Source organism: Trachinotus anak, unplaced genomic scaffold (genome assembly GCF_046630095.1).
Source record: "Trachinotus anak isolate AG129_WGS33_773 ecotype Australia unplaced genomic scaffold, CSIRO_AGI_Tana_v1 ptg000021l, whole genome shotgun sequence".
In the NCBI taxonomy this organism is placed as follows: domain Eukaryota; kingdom Metazoa; phylum Chordata; class Actinopteri; order Carangiformes; family Carangidae; genus Trachinotus; species Trachinotus anak.
This window is the reverse complement of record NW_027273872.1, coordinates 19,105,500-19,123,532: the sequence shown is the minus strand read 5'-3', so window position 1 is coordinate 19,123,532 and position 18,033 is coordinate 19,105,500. Positions and strand designations below refer to the sequence as shown.

Here is an 18,033-nt window from a genome sequence, read left to right as displayed (position 1 = left end):
TGTGGTATGTTTCACTGACAATAAAGCTCAACACTAGACAAAACCAAAGAAACATGTCTTCAGATGCTGTGGTTTTATGCCTGTACATAATTATGTCATTACTTTGGGCAATAAACAACTTGTAAGCATTTGTTAGTTTTTTGTTTGCATGACGGTAAATTGGCATTTCATAAAACCTCACTCCAACTATTAAACTGCATCAAAATCTACTAACTATATTGTCAGACAGTTTTAATGGAGGGAGCTGTTCAGGTGCCTTAAGAGGTTATGTAAGGATCATATGAAACATGAATCCATGCGTAGGTGGCACTGTACAGGGTTACTGTTGTCCCAGATTTGATAGTTTTACCTTAAAGACTCCGAGTGTACAACAAAAAGTAAATTACTAAAATGATAAAAGACGGGTTCTTCTTGTATACGAATTGTTGTGCATCCTGTGACTTAGTGCCCTACGTTAAATTTAAGTAATTACCACTGAAACTTACATTAATTTCAGTTCTATTGCTATTTTTAGTTCAGGGTGTTATAAAGTAAGAATAATAAAACAATAGACAAACTATGAATTATTAAAATTGGTGTGTCATCACTTTTTATTTTGCAGAAATCATTCAGTTATGAAATACAACATGGGTTGTAATCAAAACATGCAGGAATGCAATCACAGAACAAACAAAACAAAACAAAACAAAACAAAACAAAACAAAAAACAGCTCAAAACTGTGATGATTTCTCTCTGTGTTTGGATGCTGGCAGTGTTTGGTCTGTCCAGAGGTGAACCAGGTTGAAACCAATCCATGACAGTGATAGGCTTAATCCTGCTGAAGGAGCCAGGTCACCATGTAGCAGGTGTTCCTGTCACTCCAGAGACGTACTGAATATTCAGAAATGTGCTGATGCTTTTGGCCTGCATGCCAGGGAATGAAGGGATGATCTGTTGTGTGTGCTGGTGGAGCACTGGGCAAGATGGGAATGGTGTAAAATGGCTTTCAGTTTTCCAACAGTTGAAACAGAAAGCTAGCTGTGATTTGAAGGCAGCAGTCAGGTTCACAGCTAACTGCCACCATCATATCAACCGGTTGCATTGTGCAGGAATGTTCTGATTTTTACAGCAGGATATTTATTTGCTGGTTTTATTGTGAATGACACCTGTTTGAGCAAATCAAGTTTTAAACGATGTGAACTTAGCTGCTGAAATGGAATGAATAGAAGTGCAAATCAAGTATAAAAAGAAACTTCAGAAGTTAAAGATAATGTACATTAGAGTTTCATACGTATTTAAAATACATATCTTTCCGCAGAGCCTTTTCTCAGAAAACACTTAGATAATATTTCACAACATACAACATTCTTCTAACCTTTTTTTCCCAAGAAAGTTTAACAATGACATCTTGTTGTACCTTCTCCACTTGTGTAACATGCAACTTTGCTTCTAAACCTCACCGAAACAGGCACTTTGTACACTAAGTACAATTCACTTTATAGTTAAATCTGTTCCTCAAGACATTACCGATATGGAAAAGAATGACTTGTGATATGCAAAACCAACAAAATTAGGTATACATACATCAATCTTCAAAATGATTATTACAATCAATATGCCATTCATGTTTCACACGTCTTCAGCTAACATTTGTTAATTAAATTGTTCATTATCAATGTTTAGAAATTAGCTAAAAAACCTTTGAAACCTTTCTTTTCATGAAACATGGAATTGTTGAACAGGTGTGTGTATGCCCCATCTGACCCTTACATACTGTAACTCTTCACACTCAACGCTGCCTTTGTTCTGTCATTCTTTGTCGATCTGTCTGTAAACCTTATATGTATTTTAGCAAATGCAGTACATAAAGCAACATAGTGTATATACATTGTGTTAAACTGATTATTGCACTGTGATAATTGAATTATGCATATTTATTTTCCATTGATTAAAATGGATAGTAAACTGTGGTGACCGTGTATGATAATGTGAATACCATGTGTCCTACCTACCATTGTGTTTGTTGTATTATATTGTCATGGAAGACTAGTGGAAACCCATTTGACCTAGTATCGTCTAAATCAATATTCATTATGAATTCACTTTATAGTAAAATTTGATCCATTATAAATACAAAACAAGGAAAATGCCTCAACTAAAGTACTGTATAGTCCAACAAGATATGTATTCACACAATTTTCAGTTTGTGTGTCCCTTCTATGCCATAAAACTTTAAGTCTCTACCCACTTGTGTTAAGACCAGTAAATATAAAGACAATTCATTAATGACATTCAAAACCACTACCACCACCACCACTTTAACATGATTAAACTGTAATAGTGACTGTGAAGGTATGTTTGTTGTGAAGATGTAAAAAGTATAACATTCATTTAGAATGAATTCAAATATCTTTGGTTATTTTGAGTCTTTGCACTTTTTGGTATGTAAGAAGCGCACAAGCCATAGCAACTGCGTTATGTCAAAAGCTTGTTTTTGTCAGTCCGCACTATGAATGTGAGTCATAAAATATTAAGACTACCTTGATACAATATTTACCATTGTCCAGGATCAGCAATCAAAGTTGCAGAAAGGTAACTTGTCCAACATTAGTCTGATGAAACTTCATCAGAAAATCTTTTACTGGTTGATCCAATGGCACAAAAGTTTATGAAAACTGAAATTATGGCTTAATTGACATCCAGTGACACCCTCACAGGTCAGTGGAGACAGTGCCTCTCTTCACCCGCAGGCTGCCGCCCCAGCCACGGGGACAGGTGTTGTAGGTGTGCAGGCCAGGCGATCGGAGGCCCGAGTCTTCAGACTCAACAGAGGCATCAGAGTCGGTGAGGGAGCGAGTGTTGTAAAGCCTCACAGGGGAGCAGATCCTCTGTGTTGGGGTGGGAGGGGGGCTGGTGAAGGTAGGGGACTGGGCCCCCAAAGCCCGCAACTGGAAGGGGCTCATGGGTGGTTTGTGACAGTCGTGACCGGAATTTCCCAGAGGTGAGATGGGGAGGCCGTGACCGCTCAGAGCACCAGGGGAGGGGCTGTTTTTACGTTTGGCTGCATTGATGATGTTCTTCGCCAGGAGGCGATGGTTGGCCTTGGAGTCTAAGTTATTAACAGTGGGGGACATGCAGCGACTGTCTTTGGTTGGGGAAATAGGAGAGGTGGCAGAGGATGTGTTCAGAGGTTTGGTGGTGGGGAATGATAAACTGGTCTGAGAGAGGGCAGGAGACTGGGAACGTGACCCCCATGAAGGAGAGACTGCATATGTGGCTGTAGGTGTTTGGGAGGGTCTGCATGTGGAAGTGGAGACAACAGTGGAAATATTCTGGCTTACCAAAGGGGATTTGCATCTTGACCCCCAAGGAGGAGAACTAGTTGTAGAAGTTTGAGAGGGTCTGGGTGCAGGAACTGAAGAAATGGTGGAAGAAGGGGTATTTTGGCTCACCATCGGGGACTGGCATCTTGAGCCCCAAGGAGGAGAGTGTGGGGATGTGGCTGTGGTGCTTTGGGAGGGTCTGGATGTGGAAGTAGAGATGACAGTGGTAGTATTCTGGCTTACCATTGGGGACTGACATCTTGAACCCCAAGGAGGCGAGCGTGGAGAGGTGACTGTAGATGTTTGAAAGGGTCTGGATGTTGTAGTGGAGGTAACATTGGAAAACTGGATACTCTGATTGGCCATAGGGGATTGGCATCTTGTGCCCCTGGGAGAGGAGACAGGGGAAGTGACTGAGCGGTAAGAGCTGGAGGGCCAATTAGTCTGGAGGCTGGGAGTCCAGGTTCCCGTGGCGGGACCTTCTGGGCTGCTGAAGCGTCTGGTCAGATTGGGTGTCCTGGTTGGCGTAAGAGTCTCACTAGGGGTTTCAGCAGTGGGGGAGTCCTTCGCTGTCTGTTGGCAATGAAAAACAATGCTTTTTAGACTCTTGAAAACTTACATACACAATTATAAAACACTAACAATGCACAATAAGAGGCTGTAATGACTGTTAACCTAATAATTATATGTCCTTATTATTTAAATACTAAGGTTTCTATTTGACCATGACAAGGTACTTATGTTTATTCTCTGAATTAACTTACAAAAGACCAACATTTCTGTGAAACTTCACAAACCTATTCCATAAGACCAATTTTAATTATAAGTGAATTTGTTTTGATAAAATAGTCTCAACAGTCTGAGCCCCAGTGGCAGGTTGTCTGAGTGTATTCCCTTCGCCTGTATGTGTTTCTTCAATGAGCCAGGCCACTAGTATGCATAGGCCTGGTCTTTAGTGTCTCTCTCAGGTTACTGTTATATGGCCTTTCTAAGTTGGTTAACCTTTACAGGGATATGAAGTTACTCAACTGAAGCAAGGGTGGCATTCCATGTTATGCACATATTAATTAAGGACTAACTATCTCTGCTTGGGATAATAATATGAAGGCAGTCTGTAGAGTTATAGACTGAACTGCTGAGATCAGTATTCTTAGAAGTTATGGTCCTTTAAGATGAATGTTAGTGGTCATGTTTCAAAAGTTCAGGACATCTGTGGAAGAAAGAATGCCCAGGTCAAGGGTCATATTGTTTGTCTTAATGTCTGAGCCCCTGAACACGAGACAAGACCAAGGGTTAGGTCTTCACACAAACACAAATAACCAAGATTCTTATGAAAATGTAAAAAAAAAAAATCTTCCAATGTCAAGCAGAAATAATTATTTTTGAACTTTAAATGTCACATGTGTTTCTAAAGAGACGTGCCTCCTTTAGCAAAATATCTGTGTACTTAACGGGTGCATTACATTTATTAGTGTTGGCAGTGATTGCAAGAAAGGCAGGAAAATGAAATAACAAACACTTAACAGTGAAATCAAATTGCTTGAAAGAAGTCAGTGAAGTCGGGAAATTAGAAAAAGGAGAAAGAGGTCAGAGTGGAGTGTTAGCATAAAGCTTTAATCAGAGAAGGAAAGATTCACTTTAACACAGAAAAAAATCAATCATAACAGACAGGATAACAACAGAAGGGAGCAGTAAATAAAGGCTTATGAAATGAAGCATGCATAAAATGTGTCGTCTAAAAGAACAGTGACTAATGACGTCCTCTGAAAAAATACTTCTGAAATTACTGCTTTAAGTCACAAAAACAATACATATGTAGGTCCATGATGCAAATTAGCATGCAGCCTGCCAATCCGAAATATCACAGAATCCAAGTACACACCTACATAAGTCACAGTATTTAGGTAGTAAATGCTGGAAAACAGAGTATATCATCCAGAAGACATAAAGACATAAATGGAGCTCTCTTGCTGTAACTCTCATGTCAGTGAGCAGCATTAAATTTCAAATCATAGATCATAAAGCAGATGCCAGACCATCTGTTAAAGTGCTTTGTGGAGCAGCATCACCCTGGTGCCCACAGAACTGGGAGACAAAGTGGAAAATGTGTGAGGTCGTTTCTCATCATATTTTAAAATGCAGTGAAAATTAAAGTTTTTGAGTGTAGAAGTGCATAACTGCTTTGGCTATGGCAACTTATCTTATTACGTCAAGGCACATTTTTATTTTAACTAAGTATTTTTTTTACTTTTTGGGTGTTTCTTCATGTGGAAAATAAACAAGTAGAGATTCAGGGCACAATTATAATCAGTTAATTTACATAATTTTGGAAGATATAGATTATACTGTGTGATTACTTGCCAATTAACAATGTCTTAGTTACAATGATTGTAGCATATTTATTTTGTAGTATAGGGCAATTGTTTTTTGATATATTTGAGGAATTAAACATTTCACTTCACTCATTTAAAAATATACCGCTCTATTATGTATCTACAATGCAGGAGATAGTAGAGAGAAAGAGGAAGCACAAGAAAAAGGCAAAAGTTTCAGTAAAAAGTGCAGTAAAGTGTAAATTTTAAGCCTTCTAAGAGAAGCATGTGTGTAGTTTCTACAAAAGATCCAATCCCTCTGATGTAAACAAATCTTCTAAAAATGATACAGTGAGGGTCTCCACACCTGTGGTGCAATCCCTGCCTTCTTAGCAGAAAATGTGGGTCTTGGTGCCTGGACTCCCGACCGGGGAGAAGACACTCGCTCTGGAGAAAAGGCAGACATGGGAGAACTGATCCTTGGCTGCCCAGAGGTTGGATTTGATGGATATTCTACTCCTCCTGTGGGGCTGAGAGGCACCTGAGGAGACATGCGCTGGCTACTGAAGTGAGATGGAGGGTTGTTGGGTAAGTAAGTCTGTCTGGAGAAGGTTTGGGTGGAGATCAGGTTCTTGGCCTGTGGTGCTCCTCTGGGTAGTGTACTGATGGGGTCCTTGACTGGATTAAAAGTGAAGAGGGATGAGTTAATCTGGTAGGGCCGGTGCCTTGATAGGTCCATCTCTATCTTAGAGCATCCATTCTCTAAAGGAGGCGGCTCAGGAACTGGCTGTGGTGCTGGAGCTTTTTGCCTTGGTTTTTGCTTGACTGCCTGTTGGGCCTTTAGGTTTTGTGAAAGCTGAGAACTCATGTCAGAGTTTTTAGCAATGGCCTTCACCCTGCCGGGCATGTTGGATGGGTAAACCCAAGATGGTGGCAAAGACATTGTGGGAGAAGGGGACCTCATTTGTCCTGCATTCTGATTCTCAACAACATATTTCTCCATCCTGGATTGCCGCCTGGCAAACAGCTCAGCGCCCTTCCCCGAAACATTGGTAAGGGTCTGTTCTGGCCTATGCTCTGCCCTCGGTCGCGTCCTGGAGCTCTTAAGGCAGGAGGACCACTCTGGAGCTTTAGCCTCCTCTGCCCTCTCCTCTTCCTCAGCGAGGAAGTTGGAGGCCTCTGCACCCAGAGCCAGTAACTCTTCCTCAGATGTTGGCTCAGGGACAGATCTGTTTCCGTGTTTCTTCCTTTCATCCACCCCTTGCACCAGAGAGAGCAGCTCGGGGTTCGGAGCTACCACTGGCTTCTCTTTGAATGTGAACATTGACTTCTTACTTGCCCTCCTTGCAGCTCCCTCATCAAGTATTCCTGTTTTGATTTGTGTTATTGGCTTCCTCTCTCCAGAGGGCTGAGGAGCAAAGGTGGGGGGCTTTGGAGCTGTGGGAGGGCCATAATGAGGCATAGGTGGAAAGTGAGATACAGAAGAAGCTGGGAACCGGGGCGGTGGAGGGGAGGAGGGTGACATCACAGGAGACACTGGAGGTGGACTGGAGTAGTAGGCCTGCGGAGGTTGGTTTGTGAAGGCCGGTAGAGGAGGTGTGGGATACGATGGAGGTGGAGGGGGAGGTGAGAACACCACAGGTTGGGGAGCATTGAAAGTAGGGAGAGGAGGAGTGGTGTAGGAAGGAGGAGGGGGGATGTCCATGACAGGGCTGACTGCCTCTGGAGACTGCACTGTCGGTGGGGAGAAGAATGGCCTGGCAGTTCTGTTGATGATGGCACTTGTTTGCTTGGATGTGGACACAGACACCCTCTCAGGTCCAGAGGCACTGTGGCAGCCATTGAGACGCATTCCCCGTGCAGCTGGCCCTGTGTGGCCTCCATTTATCTCCACTTCCCCCTCAACATGTCCCATCATGACTGGATCAGTACTTTCACTTCCAAGGGAAATCTCATCCTTGAATTTGTCCTCATGGATTTTATCTGTTGCCTCTTCCTCCTCCTCCTGCTCTTCCTTGACAGGGAGGAAATGTCTCTCTTGGATAACACTGTCCTCCATGTCATCTTCTTTGTGGAAATCTTTACCTGTATCCTCCATGATATCACCTACTGCAGGTACCCTTACAGGTGGTGGTGGTGGTGGTATGAAGAGTGGCTTGGTAGAGCTATTCTTTAGGTTGAGATTACTGTCTTTCTCCTCACTGCTCCTCTCTGCCCATGTTAGTTTGTTAGACGAGGGGTCGGTTTTCGCATTCTCCGCTCTGTCCTCCCCTGACCCCTCTCCACAGCTTTCGAGTGTGAAGGCGTTGACTCTCTGCTTGCGGCGGTTGAATAGCTGCACACCCCTGGAGCTGGAGTTGGAAGGGATGGTGAGCTGAGCAGCGATGATCTGACTTCTGACGCGAGCCTCTTTGAGCTCCTTCTCTGACAAACTTGCGCTCCGGGTCAGATCTAGAGAGAAAGAGGCGGAGAGAGAAAGTGGACAGCCTGATCAATGAGAGAGTCAAGGGATTTTGTTTTTCTTCATACCAGAGATGTTTGATCGATGATCAAAGGGACCCTAAGTTTGGGAGGCTTACATCTACTATTCAAACAAATACCACCCCTCAACATCTAATTAAAGCTCACCACATCGCTTTTATGTACAAATAGAGAGAACCAGCAAGGACAAATTTTTAACAAGTCTTGGATTGAATATTCTCTTTAAAACCCACATAATTGTTTCTGCACCATATGGTTTTTATTGTTCTTTGCAGTACTTTTGATTCTAACCAATCCAGCGAGAAAAATACAGCTTTGAGGACACTTGACTCAGCAGAGCGCAGCTGTAGACAAAGAACTAACAGACGTGGGCAGAGAAACTTTTCAAATAAACAATTTAATAAGAAAGACATAAAAGCCTGGTTGCTGAAGTTAATAAAAAGATCTAGGTCATTGTCTGCCATAGTACAAAAACAAATAATTGTCTTACACTGCAGTTTGCTGACTGGTTTGAAATTAAGAGCTAAAATATGTCTATGTTAAAACTGACGGGTTTGTTTTCGGAGCTTAAGAGCTCCATTCCAGGCAGTGGAGCTATTTCCTCTGCCATCTGCAGTAGTCCCTCCCTGAGCATTCCTCCACCACTGAGAAAACTCCCTGCCTGAGCGGCCAACATGCCTTTGGTTTCTCTCTGTAGTTAATTTGTGCAATACTGCAGTTCAAACCCTTAATAGACCATTTTTACAATCTACAGCTTCCAAAAATGACATCTTTCAGCTGCTGTCTATAAACATACTATACAATCAAGTGTTCCCATCTTAAATATAGTGACTCCATCACTGCAGAGGAAAATTAAAGCTGCATCTTTGCTTTTTTTAACAGGATAAAAACCTGAAGTCATAGACTCTCTGGTGGGCCATTTAAAAGCGAAAACTCATTGTGGTGACACATCTGGTGGATTATTCATCTAATTCATGTAACTGACTAGTGGAAGATATTTAACATCCCTCCAGTAGGTTTTTCAGACAGCTGGCACAGACATGACTCTTTCTTCATTTAATAAGGTGATGGATCCAGACAGCAACATTATTTGATGTAATCGTGTGCCAATCACAATAATTATGCTTAAATCAATCACTTGTAAAGCTGTCCTGTATAACTCATTCTGTATGCACTTTTTCCTGGCACAGAGTATAAAGCTAACATGATCAGTTCCCCAGTAAAAATGAATAATATGCATCTGTCATTGATTTTACAGACTTTAAGTCTCCCCTCACAGTAATTGAATTAACTCTTTGTAGGGTTTCTTTTACATAAACTATCTAAAGTTCAAGAGCATATGTTTATTATCTATTTTTACACTATAGTTATAATAAACAAAGAGGGGCTTTAGGGCCTGTTTGGATTTTAAACATTTGCATTGCATTTACGAGCACAAAATTACTCCCTTTGACGATGACTGTTATGTCTGCAAGGAAGTGCATCAGTGTAATTTTCCACTATGCAATCAATCAACCTGACACTGACAGAGGAAAGACAGAACGTGACATCATAAGACAGAGATCTATCAGCCACATTGCATATTTGTGACAGCAATATAACAAGGATAAAAGCATTATCACACAGCCCTTTAAACAAGCACTTCTCTCAGTGCTACTGACATGACCATAAATCACTTTCTTTTATAGAATGCAGCAGAGACCTGAACAACCCTGTCACACAGGTATATTCAGAGCCTTTTAACAAGGTTGCCAGTATGGATGGAAAAACCTCCACAGGTTCCAATAACAGCTTTTATTTGCCGTTTACTGTTTATAATTCATACCACCTGAATGTACCAGGGCAATGAGCCTTGAAATGAACGGTCTTCACTATATACATCTACCTCTAGTGGGAGCCACGCTGGTTATCAAGTAACATGCAGGTGCAAATCCTTTCAGCGATTAATACCATGACCAAAATACAACTGATGCTCTATATAAAATTTTGACTTTTATAGTTTTTTCCCCAAAATGTTTTAGTTAATCTGATATGATAATCAATATGTATGATCTATGATCTATAATCATAATCTGATTAAACAGCAGCAGCCACAGCCACTGCATTAAGATTTTAATAAACAACCAATAAATGGAAATAAAACTGATATAAAGACATGAATTTGTGTTATTTCTAAATTTTAGTGCAGACAGAAATTACAGATCGCAGCAGGGCTTAAAAAAGCAACTAAAGAGAAGTAGGTTACAACTTTTTCAGTTATGGGGGAAATAAAAATAACCTTAAGTTTATGGACGGTAGCTGATGTCTTCTGTTACAAAAACATCATACTTCTACTGACAAGTCATATTTTTCCACAAAACAGGCATGCGCAAGTTTCTCCTCAGTTTTAATTTGAGGCTGTAAAATACCCCAGTGATTCGGAAGTTAGCTGAAAGTTGAATAAGTCTTGCTGGATCCACTTTAGTGCCTAATCTCTTACCTTTTTCATGTCAAAGCTCAGAGCTCCGCTGTTTTGTAGTACTTCCAGAGGAGTTTTCAATTTAACTGCGTCTGATAGCTTCACACCCCCTTTCTGTAGCGAGACACAAGATCGGATTTCTTTTTCTCTGCAGTCCAGCACACAGACAGGCAGGCAGGCAGGCAGGCAGGGAGGGAGGAAGGGAGGAAGGGAGGGGGTCTGTGGCTGGAGGCTGTGCTGTCTGTCATCCAGCCTCCAGCTCGATTTCACTTTTTCAGATCTGCGCTACCACCTCCTCCACAGGGTTTCTACTAATTATTAAAACTGAGACGTGCCTCTGAGAAAAGAGCTCAGTGTTTCTGTTGAGAGAGTTGCACACAGTTGCACGCAGACTGCACTTTGTTTTGACAGTTCTGGAGAGGTGTCCAATCAATGGCAAGTCATGAGCTTCTTATCTCCGTCTAATGTCCTGTGATGGCAGGGAAGTGTCTGACCCTTGTTGCACCCTTTGAAGTGGAAAGTGAACCCAGAGATACTCCAGCTTATGTATGTATGGATTAGACCACTGGGACACCAGAGCTCCAGCAGCTGACCTCTGCTGCCCTCCGTGTCTGTCTGGATATCACCATGTGTCTTTACTGCACACTCTCCCCAACCAAATGTCTGCCTCCTTTGAACCCTCTGGGACCTGAGCTACAACCTGCAAGGGCAGGATAGGAATTTCCTGCCCTCCAACAGAGACAAAACTCAGCCCTAAGCAATGATGCAAGAGCCTCCACATCACGTTGTCCACTCCCCCCCTTTTTCTCTAACTTTCTCCACCTCATCCTTCTGCCCTCAGTCCCCTGCGTGGGTGAGAGCAGACGGGAAAACTCCCCCCACAGCGGGAGGATTTAAGTCAGGGGGGACAACCCTGCATTTGTGTATCAAAGGTCAGATTACCCTGTCGGATGTTATCTTTCTCTGGGCGATGGCTGTGGGGTGAGCGGGATGACAGCAGCAGCCCCCGTGGGTGATGTGTGAAGCGGTATGGAAAGACAAGGATTAACGGAGGTCCTGGGATCTCACCAGACTGAATTTGACCTCAACTCCTGGTGGATCCCATGGGGGAAATACAAGCCCAGCCCAGAGGTTGAAACCAAGCTCTGCTGCTCATATTGTTACCTTTGTGCATTATGAAAGGTCTCTGCAGAGGTGCAGTGCCTTTCTGTTGTTTTTGGTGATTTGTGTTCCATTTGAGGAAACTAATTAGCGAGTAATGAGTGATGGGAACAACGCACAGAGGCTATAGATGTTTATCAGGGCCTTGACTTCATAACAGTTATTTGATGGCCATGACCTTTCTGTTTTCCTTCCCCGCAGCACAATGTCCTTTGACTCTCTTTGAATACTGCATCTGACAAACTTAACAACATAATGTTTTGGTGCTTTTAAGGAGTGTTAACTCCTCTGTGTTTTCCTTCTTCGAGAGCTGACAGCGGAGAGAAAGGTCGAAAGAACTTTCCAAACAGCTTTTCCCACAGGTTAGCTCATTGTTGTCGGTGGCTATGTTGTATATTAAGACTGCCCTTTAGCAGTGATGCATGACTGCATTTCCACTGCTGTTAGGACTGCATGTATTTTTACAGCATGGAAACAGATGATTCATTGAGTATTTCACTGTGTGAGATTGCACTGATGAGGCAGGGTTGCCTGTTTTCTCTATTTTCTGTCTAGTCCACTCAGCTGTAGTTTTTCTGATACGATGATACACTACAGCTCAAGTCATACTGTAGCATTAAGGCTGCACTACAGACGAACCACTGGACATGTATTTACTACTACATTTCTGCTTTAGAAAATAACAGAGTAAGACAATGCTTTCACGCTGCTGCTTGGGCTTCCCAAATAAGGACAAAAAATGCCAGATAAACAAACACTTACTTGTTTTCCGGCTCATCTGTTCTTTGTTGAATCCTGCTTTCCCCCATGATGCATTGCACTCAGTCCCAGGAGTATGTATGTCTTGCGTTGCCTGGAGAGGTTTTCTCAGTCCTCCTGGACTCCAGCTCACCCCTCTCCTGACAGACATATGTCCCTTCTCCATCTCCATCGCTGCCCACGGTTAAATGCTTCTGCTGCAGCGTAAACAAAAGCCCTCAGCAGGGAGAACTGTAACTGTTTCGTTCCAGTCAGTTCAATCTTCTCTCCTGATAAGATAAAACTGCGGGTACAGTTGGAGGATGGAAGTTTTACTCCTTACTGGCAGGCAGTGAATACGTTTGGAAAACACACACAAAAAAAAAGGGACAACCGAAATGAGTATCTCAGCTTTCCAGGTTGTGGCTTCCGGTCACAGCTCCCCTTTCAGCAATAATCCTTCCAAATGTTGTCCTGTAGTCAGCTGAAATTTGACGGAAGAAGTGCTCTCTTACTTTGGTCTTCATTAAGTATTGCTTTCTATCTAACAGGACCTCCCAGGAGGTTCAGCTCCAGTGTGCCTTGGATGAGTTCCCATGGACAACTGCCACAAAAAAATTGCACAAGTTTGTTATGCTCTGTTAAAAATCTGGCAAAGAGAGATGAGAAACAGTCCAGTCTTCTCTATTTGCATCTCTCTAATACTCCTTTTTTTCTCTCCCAGACTTTGCTCTTCCTCCTCTGCTATTTTGGTCACCAAAACATGCTTTTCGTCTGCCTCCCAATCTCCAGCCTGCAGATTATTTTTCTCTCGGAGAAAAGGATCTGCCCTTTATCTCGGAGATCATAACTCTATGGTGACGTGAAGGGGAACTGTGTATATGGCGGCTTCCTGCTGTTAGGTGCATGTGAGGAATAACATTTCACTCTGGAAAGGTCATTCCAGAGACTGTTTTGTATTCAGAGCTCCTAAGAATTTACTTCTAGTTCCTTTATTCAAGGGTCATGTGTTATTTCTCATACATTAAAGCCAGATACAGCCGCAGCAGGAAGCATAATCAATTTCTTTTTTTTTATCCGCAAAACCACAATTGAGAAGGGAAAAAGTCAACTATTTCTTTTGGTAATAGTTGTGATTAATACTGAAAAGCATCAGTATACTAGAACTATGGATTCGTCATGGCTCCAGTAATTCTGTGGTCAGCAGCTCCTCCATTCAGAATTGGTTTTGGTTTGTTTGTTTTGTTCCTTTTAAAAAAGACTTGATGTCTGTGTTCTGATTGAACAGTCTGTTTTTTAAGACAATCTGTTTTACTTTGGTGAACCAAGCTTAAGCTGTTGATAACAGGATTGATTGGGGGAAGAAAAGGTCACTATTCTTCGTCTAATCCTTCTCCATGTCCATTTTCTGTCCAGGATCACCTACAAAAAAGAGAAGTAAGCAAGTTTAATTCAGTTATGCAAATGTCAAAACCATCAATATTCTTCAGTTATGTTATTTAAATGTGACATTTACACAGACAAAAGCTGGGTGTTACATCTACCCACAGCTTTGGTAATCAGCTGGTACACGAATCGTACCCAATGGTCCATCATCACCCTTTGTGTAAATGCGAGTTTCAAGCTGCTGCTTTGTACAGGACTTAAAGTATTATCATTATTCAAAAAAGCAGTGCAATAGACCTGAACTTTGTGCTGACAGAGAGTATGCAGTTTTACAAATTGCAATGGGTGGTTGTTATTTTAAAAAAAGTGGTCTGAAGAGCATTTTAATTCTCTCAGCTTGGCCCATTTTATACTTTTAATGAATACTGGTTTACTTCCAAAGGCCACAAATCTCAATTCAAGTGCATTTTTGAGACAATGAAAGTCCAGCTCTCTGTCTTTAAAGATGAAGACCAGCCTTCTCACTTTGAACTTTAGTCAGGCTAAAAGGGTGGAGAAGGAAATGAGGAGTTGCCTTTATAAAAGTCTGAACGTGATAAAACTCAGTGATGTCTCCACAGAAGGAAAGAGGGTCACAATTCATTAAAGCTCGAATGTGTATCTGTATTAAACCTGCCAAAAACATTTGCTTTATCTCGGCGTGCGGGTCTTTGATGTGACACAGCACACTGAGAATGTGAGTGTGGATTAAATATTTCCATGCAGCATGAAGGGAAGAGACAAACAAAGATTTGGACGTCCTTCAGTGACATCCATCGCATTCCTCCCTCTTATCCGAGAGAGCATTTCATTAGATCAGAAGCATCATGTTTCCCCTTCAAAGCTAATAAGACCCACTGGAAAGGTTTGTAATGATAAACCAGTGTTTGCACATCCTTGTCCTTGATCAGACTTGCCTCTCCTTGAAGCTGATCACGGTTGCATTTGTTTTTGTTCGTGAGTCACCGCTATAACACTCAGGAGTGAGAGGCCCGTGCAGACTGCACACATAATCATTATTTTTTAAATGTCTTTCAGAGATTCCTCAGAGGCAAAGCAACCACACTCGCATTCGTCTTTTCTTAAGGTGTGCAAGCACTGTGAACTTGTTTGCGTCTCTTGAATACTGTGTTTTGTGGAGACGTTCTCTGACATGACAGCTGAGTCATGACAGTCTGTAGGAGGAGTGCTCATTGGCCCCTGAACACAATCAGCCCAAACAAAACACTGCCCCACCTCCCTGCAGAAAAGAAACAAAAATCCTCCACAGTTTAGCTTACTAGCGTGATCATGTCAAGTGAGAGGAGATGAAGGCTGGCATTGTTTAGACACTCAGACAACAGCCCTTTGATTCCCACAGATGTGTCATCCGTGTTGAAATCAATCTGGATCTCATCTGGAAACTGAGATTGTCTTTTAGATTCGTTTTCACCATGAACCCCAGTGTGCTTTTCTGGTGTTTTATTTATTCACAGTTGTCGTTCCAAGATTTCAAGTTTATTGTAATCAATGACAACAGAGGTGAACGCATGTCGAGAGTGTGTTCTGGTGCACTGCTGTACTAGACTGACTGAAATATGGTTTAATTATTTTCTTTGATCCAGGCTGAAAATATTTATAAGCTGTCGGACAGAGAACATATGGAGGAGACTCAAAACTGACATCAGCAGAGATGCATAATCACACTGGCTGAGTAAAAAAAAAAAAAAACAAACACCAAGATGTGGACTCTTGAAATCCTCATCTGCCACAATCTGTTACTTTATCTTTTCCTTCATCCCAGTTTGTTAAATTCCAGCTTGGGTATTGTGTTTCATCCAAACTGACTTGTGATATCTGCTCCAACTGATCCTATCTACTTGCCATGCCTAAGATCTGAAGTCATCTCTCCTCTTTCTGCCCTCTACCCTTCAATTACCTTCAAGTTCAAAAAGTATTTTACAGTGCCCACCTGTCCCACTCAGCTCCCAACCCCCGCACACTTTTCCTGTGCCACTTATTGACCTCCATGATTAGAGCCAAGGATATCATTTACAGTCTGGCCCGTAGGCCACTTCAGTGTGTAATCACAGAGTTCCTGTACATCGTCAGCGTGTGATGGATTCATATGCAGACAGCAGATCTGTACCACAGCTTTCTGCAGCATTTCATGCATAGTGATGATGTACAAAAGAAATGGCTTTGGCTGCCGTGCAAACTGTAATCATTCATTTGTCCCCCATGGCTCCGGTCTTGTACATTTAATACACATCTGCATCAATAGTCAACGTGCAGAAAGCATGTCAGTCACCTAATAACTCATATACTTGCATGCATTTTCACCATGCCATCTGCACATCATCAGTCGCTCTGGGCCCACATGTGTTGAGGTATGTGAGATGTGTGGACGTCAGGTGAGCGTGCATTCCACCCACTGTACGACTTTTAAGTGTATCAGTTACCAAGCTTATAATGAGGCATCTGGTCAGGACACTGAGTAGTAAGCCTTTATGATGGAATCCCCTCAGGGCAGAGCTCCTACGTGCTGGTATATTTTGTCTTTGCCTGGTCCCTTTACAGTTTGACATGAAAAAATCATTCAGCTGTAAATGGCAAAGGCTTCAGCAGGGCCCTTTGCTCTCTCTCTCTCTCTCTCTCTCTCTCATTCACTCTCACTCACTCTCTCTCTCTCTTGCTCAGACAAAGAGCCATTCAAGCGCCCTTGCAGCACTACAAAATAATTTTGAGTAGCGCTCCAAAATTGGCATTCCTGGTTCATAATTCCTCAGGAGGCTGTGATAGTCAACATGCCTCGGCTTGTGCTGGCTGATGACTGACATCTAAAACATGGCGAGGCACAGACGCCGCTGAAAGTCACAAGTGTCTCTTTCTCTCTCTGTTTCTCTTTCAGGAACCCTGCGAGTGCATTCATAAATCATGCAGAGGAAAACCTTGTAATGAAGTGTCTGCTTCATGTGCAGCTCATCCTACATCCTACACTCACAGGTGGAGAACTTCAAGAGGCAAAGATAAATACTTGGAGTAGGTGTGTATGATCTGTTGCCAAGAGGGAGGAACCTTCTAAAACAATCAGAGTCATAATCTGAAAACTGTTAGACATGAAAGGAAGGAAGTACAAGCACATTTTAAAAATGTAAGACGTGTGCAGGTAAAATCAGTGCTGCAGGAATTACTTTACTGCAGGATGATACTGACTTTTTTTGCAGTTATTCTGTTCACATCAAAACATTTGACTAAACAGTTTGCTGCAGTTTCAAAGGATCTTCAGTTACAGCACAACTTTTTTATGGTATTATGGCAACGTATGACTGCACAAAACCCAGCGTTGCCCCCCTGTAAAGCAGTTAATGGGCTTCACCTGTTGTGTTAACAGGAAGCAATTACTTATATATGTAAGTCAATACAGTCTCCAGCCAGGTCTTTAATTGGATACACCCTCTAATGTTACACAGTGCAGTTCAAGTCTATAACCTGGCAACACAGCAGGCTCCACGCAGTCAGGACAATAGGCTTGGATATCAGTGACCACAGCGCTAATGTAGCCAGCCAACCCCCTCTGCAAGCCTGCAGCCTGCACCGAGGGAAAACAACAGCAGCCACAGATGTTTGTCATCTACTCAAACAAAGAATTTCAAAGTTTCCCTCCTCTTCTTCTCCACCTCACTGCACCCTCCCCTTGCTTTTTCGCTCTCTCTCTCTCTTTCTCCAAACAAAGATAATGTCTTACCCCGTAAAGATAAATATAATGGGCTGCAGGTGACAAAGTCTGCAGCGATCACAGTTTCACAGCGACAGATAAGACTCCAGGTTTTAGTACTCCTTCCTGTTTGGTGTGTGCTGGTTTAGTCATGCTGCTCACCTGTACTCTAAGTGGGTCTGGCTGTGTGAGGCAGCAAGAGTGCGTACTGCCCCTTTTCAGTTCCTGCGGCTCTGCGCGCACACCTCCCCCTTTTACCTCTCCTCTCTCTCCCTCTCTCCGTCTCTCTTCCTCCCTCTCTCTCCCTCTCTCTCTCTCTCAGTTAAAGCAGACGGAGGATGGGGGTGGGAGGAGGGGGTCAGTTGGAACACAGAAGGCTCTTTGTCTGGGATCTTTTCATATGGTTTTCTTCAAGCTTGCATACTGAACACATTATGCTATGATATATTTTCATATTC

The 18,033-nt window shown here is 42.4% G+C and overlaps 1 protein-coding gene across 1 annotated transcript; it reads right to left on the bottom strand.

Annotated features, from left to right (window-relative positions):
* Window positions 1-559: 559 nt before the first annotated feature.
* LOC139606222 (synaptopodin) lies at window positions 560-17,764 on the bottom strand. The gene is made up of 4 exons (XM_071458271.1): window positions 17,606-17,764; window positions 12,478-13,875; window positions 5,983-8,066; window positions 560-3,876 (listed from the first exon to the last, which is right to left on the bottom strand). Exons 2-4 carry the CDS (start codon window positions 12,644-12,646, stop codon window positions 2,692-2,694), a joined length of 3,438 nt encoding a protein of 1,145 aa, XP_071314372.1. The 5' UTR covers window positions 12,647-13,875; window positions 17,606-17,764; the 3' UTR covers window positions 560-2,691.
* Window positions 17,765-18,033: the final 269 nt, after the last annotated feature.

What these genes read in the sequence shown, in the direction of transcription:
- LOC139606222 (XM_071458271.1), bottom strand. Translation starts at nt 12,646, where the DNA reads ATGGAGATGGAGAAGGGACATATGTCTGTCAGGAGAGGGGTGAGCTGG. An exon ending in ACAGATGAGCCGGAAAACAA is followed by an intron (nt 8,067 to 12,477) that starts GTAAGTGTTTGT and finishes CTTTCTCTCTAG; the next exon opens with ATCTGACCCGGAGCGCAAGT. An exon ending in AGGCAGGGATTGCACCACAG is followed by an intron (nt 3,877 to 5,982) that starts GTGTGGAGACCC and finishes CATTGCCAACAG; the next exon opens with ACAGCGAAGGACTCCCCCAC.